This window comes from Octopus bimaculoides, chromosome 25 (assembly GCF_046866305.1).
Source record: "Octopus bimaculoides isolate indiv1 chromosome 25, ASM4686630v1, whole genome shotgun sequence".
Classification (NCBI taxonomy): domain Eukaryota; kingdom Metazoa; phylum Mollusca; class Cephalopoda; order Octopoda; family Octopodidae; genus Octopus; species Octopus bimaculoides.
The window spans coordinates 3442745-3454471 of NC_142952.1; the positions used below are offsets into that span (position 1 = coordinate 3442745).

The window sequence follows — 11727 nt, forward strand, 5'->3', positions numbered from 1 at the left end:
AAAAAAAAATCTACCAAGAAAAAATGTACAATTGCTTTTTTTTTTTTTTTTATATATGTATATATATAATATAATTTATTAAACTAACGAGGCATGAATTCCTATCTAAGCCAATAATTGATAAATTGTATAAAAAAAATTAAAAACGAAAAAAAAACCCTTGTTAAAATATTTTGGGGAAAAAAAATTAGATATCAACTGACAGGGTTTGAAACCCTGTGCTGGTGATAAGGGTGTGTGTGTGTGTGTGTGTGTGTGTATGTGTGTGGAGATGGATATTATTGTTGTGTATATGTGTATATGCGTGTGAGTTATACTAGAAGTTTCAGAAGGATAGTAGTAGTAATAGTAGTAGTAAGAGAGCACTAAAAATAGCAGCTATCAACATCATCATCATAGTTAATTAATAAATTAATTGGCAGGGTGATAAAAAGAAAAAAAAAAAAAAACTTTGGCAAGGGAAGACATTAAAATAAAAAAATATTAAAAAATGGAGCTGCAAAGCTGAGCTGAGGTGAGAAGTTGGATGGGGTTGGGGGGGAGCATGTTTTCAAAGAACGAAGAAAGAGATGACATACAGGAAATCATGTGCAAGTTCTGCTGGGAAGCCACGACACAATTTCGCTTTGCAAAGAACAAACATTTGGCTGCTCACTGCTATAGAATCCACATTAAATAAATTAGGATGGTTCGGAACAAAAATTCGGAACTAATTAAAAAAAAAAAAGGAATTCCTTGGAAACGGATTGTAGGAGGGACACACTAATGATTTTTATTATTACCTCTGCTTTAGCAAAGGTGTAGGTATTGTTTTCAGTTTGTTTGTTTGTCCGTGGACAAGATATCTCAAGAATCGCTGGATGGATTCAGATGAAACTTTCAACAATGTTTGGCTTCGTGACTGGCATGAACTGATTAGAGTTTGGGAGTGATCCAGTACTGGACAAGAATTCTGGATTATTTTTCCAGTTCTTTTACTTAATTTTTGAGAGCGATCGGGTTCATTTTTAGTATTCTCATTTGTGAGAGCAGTCGAGTTTATTTCAGATATTCTCATTTTAAAAATCATCTCCAGCTAATCATTAAAAGGACGTTGGTGTTGCCTTGGCAGAGGTTTACGCTCTCTGAGTGCTCTTGTTATAATAATAATAATAATAATAATAATAATAATAATAATAATAATAATAATATTTTTTTCTTCTAGTGCTCATCTCAAACAGAGATGTCTTAAAAATGTACGAAAGCCCTTTCCTTCTTTCACAAAATGTTTAAAAACCTCTTCGAAACTATATTTGAATATCTTAAATGTGGAATATGAGAGAGAGAAAGAAAGAGAGATAGAGAAGTGAAAGTAACCAAGCTATTAGTTTCAAAACAAGCAACTGCATGCTAAATATTTTAGTTTAGCTTAGTATCTTTGAAAGATTGAAAAAAAAAAAAAGGAAAAAGTTGTGTGGGAATGGTGGGTGTGGATGTGTTTGATGTGATGTGCAGGTGTACAGGAACGGAAAAAATAAAAATAACAGAAAATCACAATAAAGATATGTAACTTAAAAAAAAAACCAAGGGTACTATATTATATATATATATTACACACACACATGTATACATATTTACATATATATATATACACACACACACACAAATACATACGTGCACACACATTTATATATATATATATATATATATATATATATATATATTTATATATATATATATATATATATATATATATAAACATATACACATGTATACATGTGTGCAGCAAAAAACTATTCATAATGTTTGCCTGAATGAAATGAAAGAGAAAGATCTAATATCTGAACAGCCAACGTGTGTGTTGTATGGTGTGTGTGTTGTATGTGTGTGTGTGTGTGTGTGTGTGTGTGTGTGTGTGTGTGTGTGTGCATGAGAAAGAGAGAGGAGACAAGGAGAAAACATTACTACCCGGATTCAGACACATTATAACCAATCTATTAACATAGAACTGTATGGGGAGGGGGTTCATGATCTCTAATCAGAGTGAAAGATCGACATGCGGACAAGGGGCAGAAGGCAATGGGTGGGATAAAGAGCTGAGAAACAGTAATATACACAGCAGAGACATAAACGCACTTCAGGTTGAGGGTCCAGGTCGAGGCTCCGTGGTAGGATGCATTTTGTAATAGTGAGGTTTCAATAGTAAAAAAAAAATCTGGGTCCCAAAACAAATTTTATGACCGATGGGCAGAGAAAAGAGAGGACAGGGTTAGGGTTAGGGTAGAATTCCATTCTAGATAACAGAACTACAACAACAATAAGTAAAAATAAGGTTGACAACAATTTCCAACATTCTCCCCTACCTACCTACCCACCTGTCTGTCTGTCTATGTTTATGTGACTGGTTGACTGCCCTAATGTGTTTCCCAGCCATGTTTTGAAATATATATCAAAACTATTCTTGATCCTTGTTTCAAAGACCTAAAACGTATTCAACAAACAATAATGCAGGCAGATACTGCACTATTTCAATAAGTTCAAAGCTTAAGAACAAAAGAGGGAGAGAGAGAGAGAATATGAGTACAACAGAGGGGGAGAAACACTATTAACTAATAGATATTAACCAGAATATATAATTATGACAAGAAGAATTCTCATGCATTGTTTAAAACTAAATCTTTTTTCATTTTTTTTTTTTTTTTTTTTATAGGGCATCATTTCAACTGAGGAAGCATGCTGCAAAAAGCTCAATATTAAATTAAGAAAGCAGATAGCATTTATTATTATTATTTTTTTTTAATTTGAAATTTCCTCTAAACATTTAAGTTTTTCAGTTTACACAAAAAAATAAATAAATAAATAAATAAAATAAAATAAAGTCATGTGGTGCAGTTTTTTTTATATGCAGGTTATATATGTGCAATGTGGTGAATTGGTGAAAAAAATTCTAATTTAGAATCTTCAAAAATACTAAGCAAAGAATGGTTGTGTATGAATGGTGAGATTGGAATTTATCAACAAAAATATAGACAAGACAAATATAGACACAACTGGACAAAAATTACCAACCCATTCCCACGGAATATTTCTCAGATAGAAAACTTGTTTTGAGTTGTTTTTTTATTTTATTTTATTTTATTTTTGCATACCCTTTTTCTAAAAACACAAAAACAAATCAGGGCTGGAGAAATTCATGACTATTTTATTTCTATCAAATGTAGCGCTAACTGGTCAGATGAATAAAATGTTGGGCCTAATGTGTTGAAACGATGGATTTTGTAGGTAATAACCTGGCACCAAGCCCTCATCATGGCCAAGTTGAACGTTTTCACCTCAATCAAAAGGACAAAATGATGAGGAATTGATATAGGCTTTTGACAAGCCTATACACTGGACAAAGACTAAATCTCCAGCAATGAGATTACGACCCAATGTGCTATTAAACTGTGGAAAGTTCAATTTTACGGAGTTGTTGTAGTTTATAGCCCAAGGTCAGCTTCAAATGAGCAACGGTACAACCAAAAGCATTCCAGCCACACCCGTCCTATCTTTTTGAATATATCTAGGTCTACATTCTTCCTTTACTGCTTCAGTCATTGGACTGCGACCATGCTGGGGCACAGCCTTGAAAGGGTTCACTTAAACAAATCAGCACCAGGATTTATTTCTAAGTCTGGTACTTATATTCTATCAGTTTCCTTTGTTAAGTTTTGGGGATGCAAACAAACCAACACCAGTTGTCAGGCAGTGGTAGACAAACACACACACATATAATGACAAGTTTTCACACTGATTCTGTCTACCAAGTAAATTCACAATGCATAGGTTGACCTGGGGCTATAGTAGAAGACACCTGCCCAAGGCGCCATGCAGTAGGACTGAACCTGGAACCATGAGTTTACAGAGTGAGCACCTTACCCACACAACCATGTCTGTACATTGTTCAATATGCTCTCTCCGTTTTTCAGACGTTAGAGCATTATTTGAGAGAAATTCGGGTCTCTCGTGATTTCTTATTCGAGAGGAAATTTCCATGCTCTTTATCAGTCGTTGAGTTGGCCCTTGTTTCATGCTTTGAATGATAGAAAGCTTTCCTGTCCGTAAGTTCCAGGTTACTCTGGTGGTTGAATGAATCTGGGAATGTGGATGCCAGGGGAAGACGTTTGGTGTATGGCAAGATACACAGGGCAAGCAAAGGGTTAACACTGCATAGGAGAAGACCCAGTAAATCAGTGCTTCTCAGCTAGGGTCCATATAATATTTGGGGGGGATCTAAGTGAGCAAAATAGTAAATTGGGGGTCAGCAAGTTGTATTTCATGGGCCTATGAAAAAAATTTTGCTTTAGATGTTGGGGGGGGGGGGCATCCACCTGTAAAAAGCACACCAAAACTGACCTTGTGCCATAAAAACCCTGCTAAACCGGACACAGACGTCTGGTGCAGTCACCGGCCTGACCAGCTCCTATCAAACCATGTAACCCATACCAGCATGGAAGGCAGACGTTAAAGGATGATGATGTATTTACTGCAAGGAACAACTACATTCCTTTCTCTTGTGTTTTACCTAAGTTTAGTTCAACATGTCTTTCTGGCCAGTGAAAGACGATCCCTCAAAGAGTTCTAATGCAAACCTACACAGGAATTTCGAACTATTTTTTAAACATCAAATCACTATGGAAGGGTCCACCAGAGTAGAACAATAATCAAAGGCGTCCATGGGCAAAAAAAAAAAAGGTCATAAAACCCCCTGCGTTAAATAATGTGGTCTTCCTACTTCTAGAAAGATGGGATTGCCACAGCTGGAGTGCTTTTGATCATAGGTGTAGTTGAATCAGGACTGACCTGGGGCTTAACAATAACATCAACTATAACAAGATAGAACAGAAAAATGATTAAAGTTAAGGTGGTACTTTGGAATCGTGAATACAAGATGAATAGTATGGCATTTAGTCTAGCACACAAGTTATGTGTGAGTGTGTGTGTAGCTAAAGATGCTGATCTGGGTAAGGAGAAAGAGAGAGAGGAAAAAAAAATAATAAGGACCATAAATAATATTGTAGTAGTAGTAGTATTTGGTTATTTAAAATTAGACAGAAACCTTTATTTAAACAAAGTATATATTAACAAAAAAAAAAAAAACGAAACAGAAACAACAAACAACATTAAGAAAGAATAAAATTGAGCAGTGTACAAACTGCTTGAGACAGCAATTGACTGGGAGTCATGTGGTATGTATATGTGTGTGAATGTGTATATATACATGTGTGTGTATGTATGATTGTATGCATGTGAGTGTAAATGTGTGTGCATATGTATGTGTGCATGGATATGTATGTATGTGTGTGTGTATATATATATATCACTGTATCAATGTATGAGCATGTCTGCAGTATTTAACAAATATATATACATATATATGTGCATGCGATATCTAAATATACACATATATTTATATACATATCTGTATATGCAAGCAAACATAGGTGTGTGGGATTGTTAGTCTGTATGTATGTGTGTATGTATGCATGTGTATGTCTGTATGGAAGGGGGGGCATGGTAATTTTTTTTTTTTTTTTTTTTGGGGTCTACTGTACCGGTACAAAAGTCTTAGATAATTGAGTAAGACCTGATTCTGTTCCATCCAGCGCTGGGCATCTGCTACGTTCTGAAACTCCACAAAAGCAAACCCACGGGATGCACCTGCGTAAGTATTCAGAATGTCCCGCATTAGTGGAACTAATTTCTAAAAAAATATGGCGGTTATCATCTGAAACCAACCAGAACACGTGAAACCCAAGGTCAAAAAAAAAAAAAAAAAGATAATAAATGAACAAAACCCACTCACTGAGGCTGGTTGATTCTCTGAGAAACTTACCATTTGGTTCTTGGCGAGATTTGAGATTAATAAGAAAAGAAAAGAAAAAAATATCTTTTCTCTTTTTTTTCTTTAATTTAATACTTTTCTCTCACATTTACAAAAAAAAAAAAAAAAAGATTTTCAAAGAACAAATGTAATATAGATTCTTAAGGAAAAAATTAAATTCAAAACAGAATTAAAGAGAGAGAGAAAAAAAAATACATGGAGACCAAAGTTAGACCAACTTGTTTTTGTTATAAAAAAACAAAATATAGTAAATCTAAATAGACTAAAGCACTGGACTAAACTGGATTGCCTAGATTCAATCAACTGTAGGAGGACGAAGGGGTCAGCATGTTCTCCCCACCCACCACAGTCTGATGTGGAGATCATACTTGAGCCTTCTCTGCCTCACTGGCTCAACATGGTTTGGCAGAGGGATGCAGTTGGTAACAGCAAGCCCAGTGCTTAACTGACCCTTTTCAGATTGACCCCAAAAGGACGGAAAGGAAAGCTAACCTTGACAGAATTTAATGTCAGAACATAATAATTCTTTCTAGTTTTGGTACAAGGCTAGCAACTTTGAGTAGAGTGGGTTAGTCACTTACATTGACCCCCAGTGTTTGACCGGTACCTATTTTATCAACACTGAAAGGATCATAGGCAGAGTAGACCTTGGTGGAATTTAAATACAGAACATGAAGCTGGAAGAAATGCTGCTAAGCATTTTGTCCAGTGTGCCAATGATTCTGCTAGCTTGTCCCACTGGTGACCAATTCTTCCTTTGGAAAATTCAAATAAAAATAATTCTGAGAATCTTTTCTAATCATTATTTCTTGAAACTGCCAGATAAAAAAACAAAAAAAAAAAAACAACAGTTGAGCCAGGGGTGACACATTTCAATGTATGTCAGTATAAAAGTAAAAGAGATATTTTACTAAACTCCAAGAAAAATCTAGATTCTATTGAAAATTTACTTGAAGTGCAACCAGCAGCTGACTCATAAAGAAAAAAAAAGAAAAAATTCATAAAAGTGATAAATGATTTCTTTCTAAGATAGTCACTTTGTACTTTATGAGAATTCACCTGTCATCAAGTCAAAGAAAACAAATTAAAAGAAAAAAATAAGTTACTTTGTCCAAAGGAATCAACCACTGATTGTATATAAGACAAATCAGTCACAGGACAACTACTACAGTGTAATAGTCAATCGATCAATTAATTAATTAATTAATAGCCTACTAACTGCAGGTGAAGCATGGTCACTTTGATGTCTTCAGGTATGCAGGTTCAAAGTGTCTTAATCCAATCATGGAAGCAGCGATTATCTTACACAGAACAGTAGCTGCAGAATCAAATACCTACACTCTAAATTTCTCATCTTTTTTCCATTTTAAATAATTAAGCAATTAAAATTCTTACAAAATAATCAATGTATCTACAAAATGAATGTCACATATGAACTGATCAGAAATGCAAAGCACTTTACACTGATGTGCTAACGCTCACACACACACACACACACACAGCTAACAGCAGTATTCCTGTTCAAAATGATAAAAACGGTTAATGCAAATGAATACAATTGTTAAGGTAGGATTGATTAAAAAAGTGACGAGTCAATCATCAAACTTGCCATTACTTACCAGAAGAAAACAGATGTTGATTAGCTGAAAGTGAAAACAATGGATTATATCTGTTTACAAAAACAAAACCTGAGTGCGAACAAGAGACCAGCCAGCAATTATAAGACGCCAAGAATTTCTAAAAGACTCTAAAGATAATAGAGATGTTGATGAGAGAGATAACAGTGGTGGGCAGGACTGGATTGGCACTAAAGTGAAATATGCCACAGCTGAGAAGCCTTCACAATAATTTTGGAGTTTATCGTAATTTCCTACTATTAACCCTTTAGTGTTCAGATTACTCTGTTAAATGTAATACTTTTTCACTCAAATCGTTTTGAATTAATCATGCATTATCTTATAGCTTTGAGGTTTCAATGATGTGATTGTTTATTTTCAGAATGTCAATGTAGGTCAGGTGTGAGAGGCTAGATATCACCAGTTTGAATATAAAAACATGTAGAATATATTGGGCCCGATATGGCCGGTTTAAACACTAAAGGGTTAATACCATTTGTTTCTAGGCAAAAGACCAGAAAGTTTGTCCAATTTTGTCAGTGTATCAGCCTTTAACTTTAGTAACAATTAAAATTAATTCTCTTAGAGTATTTAAAACAGTCATATCTGGCCCAAATAATCAAACTGTTTTATGTTCAAAATGGCTAGATCCAACACTTCATGCCTGTCCTACAATGCCATTGTTAAAACAAACAATCAGATTATCAAACTCTTGAAGTGATTAAGATAATGCAGGATTAATTAAAAACAATGTGAATAAATAAGCATTAAGCCAGACAGAGTAATCGGAAAGCTAAAGAATTAACAAGGTTATCTACAAAAATGCATAATTTAGGTGGGAGTAGTCACTAAATCTGGCCTGGGGGGGGGGGGGGGGTCGTGGTGGTGTTTGCAACCACAGAAGTTGACCAAAGACTTTTTGGAAGTGGAAGGAAAATAAAAGTCACAAATTTATTAAATACAGCCTTAAAAGTTCAGACTTTTTAGAAAATTTGACCAAAAACAGACACAAGAGGAGTGGGGAGAGATGGCCAATATACATATGAACAGATAATCATTACTAGTAGCGAATAGTAATTTGGCAGTAGCATTGTTGCTGGTGCAACTAATGAACAAAGACAATAAAAGAACTCAATACACACACACACACACACATATTTCCAAAGACACTTGCTCAAGGTCCCACTGCGAGGGAATTCTACTCTCGCCTTGGGCTAACCAAAGCCCTGTGAGTGGATTTGGTAGACAGAAACTGAAAGAAGCCTGTTGTGTATATATATGTGTATGTGTGTGTTTGTGTATCTGTGTTTGTCCCACCACCATCACTTGACAACTGATGTTGGTGTGTTCAAGCCCTTCAGTTTCAGATTACAATACAGTCAATCTTATCATCACTATGACACCAAAGGGGGACTCAATATTTAACTGGAAGCCTTACTATTTATTTTGAGCATTGCATGGTTTACTAACCTGGGACAGAGCACCTAGCTGCAACCAAACATCTGAAATAACATCCTAGTGTCACAATTATATATATATATATATATACACCAGGTTCAGATTGGAGCCTTGTGTAACCATCTGGTTCACCAGTCCTCAGTCAAATCGTCCAACCCATGCTAGCATGGAAAGCGGACGTTAAACGACGACAATGATGATATATATATATATATATATATATATATAATTTTAGAGAAAAGAACCAAAGTTCATGAACTCATCCATGAAAATCCACAGTCACATAATTGAGTTTTTACCTGTAAATTTGGATTTTTATCCCTAATATTATCATTATTATATATATATATATATACATATAAACAGCAACAAAAAACAAGATACACTCAACAATGCCGTCTTAAATATACTATGTTTGAAAACAACAAAGGAGATTGTAATGACTAAGACAATGTTTGCCCAAGCAGGAGCAGTGTAGGGGGGGGGGGGTCAAACGACAACAACAACAGCACCGTTTTGCAAAGGCAAAAAAACTGGCTCGATCCCAAAACACCGAAAGACAAGTGAATCAGTGAAGAATATAAAGCAAAGAATAGAAAAACAGTGAATCGGTGAAGGCAGATATCAATACAGATCATAACAGACTACTATCTATACAAGACTTGCAAAGATAAACAGCTGTGAATAAGAGAAGGTTAGTTTGGTTACATATCATATATTCAAGAAGTTTTACAAAATAATAATAATAATAATAATAAAGACCCTGGTGAATAAAGCCAACATAGTTTACAAAGAAATATATATATATATATATATATATATATATATATATATATATATATATATATATATATATATATATATATATACATACATTAAAAAATCCAACAAAACACACCTTCAATTTTATACACACAAGATACACATACATATATATTATATATATATATATATATATATATATATATATATATATATATATATATATATATCATATAATATATATAAATATATATTATATATACATATATATTCTTCAATATTCTCAGAACCCCCTCAGTGAGTAGATTTGTTTAGAAATTTATCAATAAAAAGAAATAAATGAAATAACATGAAAAAGGAAGAAAAAAAACACTCACCAGAACTTTTCCTCATTAATCGAACATCTTTGACACTGAGTCCAATTATCATTAGTTCCGTCAAAATCTACAAGATACAGAGAAAAATAAAATTACGAGTCATAACATGCATGCACCTACACACGCACACACAAACGAATATATGGAATCGGTAAGGTGGTGAGGTAGCAGAACTGATAGCAAACCAGGGCAAAATGCTTAGTGGCATTTATTCTGAGTTCAAATTCCACCGAGTTCAACTTAGCCTTTCAGCCTTTAGGGTGTTGATAAAATAAGTACCAGCTGAGCAAAGGGGTCCGATGTAATCGACCAACTCCCTTCCCTGAAATTGCTGGCCTTGTACCAAAATTTGAAACCAATATATGGAATCAACCTTCGTTCACCTTTCACAACATTCAATCTCACCCCTGTTTTTTCATCATTTCTCACTCTCTCCTCACCTCCTCAGTGCCTTGAAGGTGTACCCTGATACCTCAACATCACCATCTTCATCTCTCCCCCTGGCTTCACACCACCAACCCACCATTCACTCACCCCATCCAATCCTCTACTATTTCTCTTATATCCACCTCCTTGTACCTGGAGAGCACGCCCTGTCACATCTTAGCCACCACCATCTTCTCGCGTTTCCAATACAGGTAGGCATACATCCCCTCCACAGCAAGACCCCTGTTTCTGTCCCCACATCATACTTTAAGCTCTCATGACCTCATGTAAAGCCACCGCTTTCAGTTGAGGGCCCTTGTCTTGCAAGTTACTCGGGGGAACACACAAATGCTGGTGCTTTGTAAAATAGTTGGCATCGTGAAGGGAATCCAGTTGTGGAAACCATGGTCAAAAAAATTTTTTTTTTTAAATGAAATTCATTTTTCATATAAATCCATAGTTTAAAACACACTGTTTTTTGATTGGCTGAAAATTCGGAAACTTACCAAAACTTTGAACACTTGTAACATTTTTGCACAATTTTTCCGGAATAAATGAATAATAAATTCAGATTCAGTGTTAAAATTTACATCTATTAAACAAAATTTTTTAAAGATAATTGTAAACAGGGAGGAAAACCACAAAGATCTTAGATTTGTTATATATGTGTGTTTATCTGCGTGATATATATATATATATATATATATATATATATATATATATATATATATATATATATATATATATATATATATATATATATATATATATATATATATATATATATATATATATATATATATATATATAGGCGCAGGAGTGGCTGTGTGGTAAGTAGCTTGCTTACCAACCACATGGTTCAGGGTTCAGTCCCACTGCGTGGCACCTTGGGCAAGTGTCTTCTACTATAGCCTCAGGCCGACCAAAGCCTTGTGAGTGGATTTGGTAGACGGAAACTGAAAGAAGCCCGTCGTATATATGTATATATATATATATGTGTGTGTGTGTGTGTGTGTGTCTACGTTTGTGTGTCTGTGTTTGTCCCCCCACCATCGCTTGACAACCGATGCTGGTGTGTTTACGTCCCCGTAACTTAGCGGTTCGGCAAAAGAGACCGATAGAATAAGTACTAGACTTACAAAGAATAAGTCCTGGGGTCGATTAGCTCGACTAAAGGCGGTGCTCCAGCATGGCCGCAGTCAACTGACTGAAACAAGTAAAGGAG

At 34.8% G+C, this 11727-nt stretch overlaps 1 protein-coding gene across 50 annotated transcripts in view; it reads right to left on the reverse strand.

Moving 5' to 3' along the window:
• The window catches only part of LOC106868757 (RNA-binding protein 5-A), a 77777-nt gene that overhangs the window by 19444 nt on the left and 46606 nt on the right, over positions 1 to 11727 (reverse strand). For all 50 annotated transcript variants that reach the window (XR_016238413.1, XR_016238408.1, XR_016238412.1 and 47 more), the window contains 2 exons: positions 10077 to 10143; positions 5606 to 5679 (listed from right to left, as the gene is read on the reverse strand). Coding sequence is in view for 40 of the 50 variants with exons in the window: in XM_089342092.1 (XP_089198218.1) it covers positions 5606 to 5679; positions 10077 to 10143 (141 nt within the window). In the remaining 10 variants the exon portion in view is untranslated. The remainder of the gene's footprint in view (positions 1 to 5605; positions 5680 to 10076; positions 10144 to 11727) is intronic.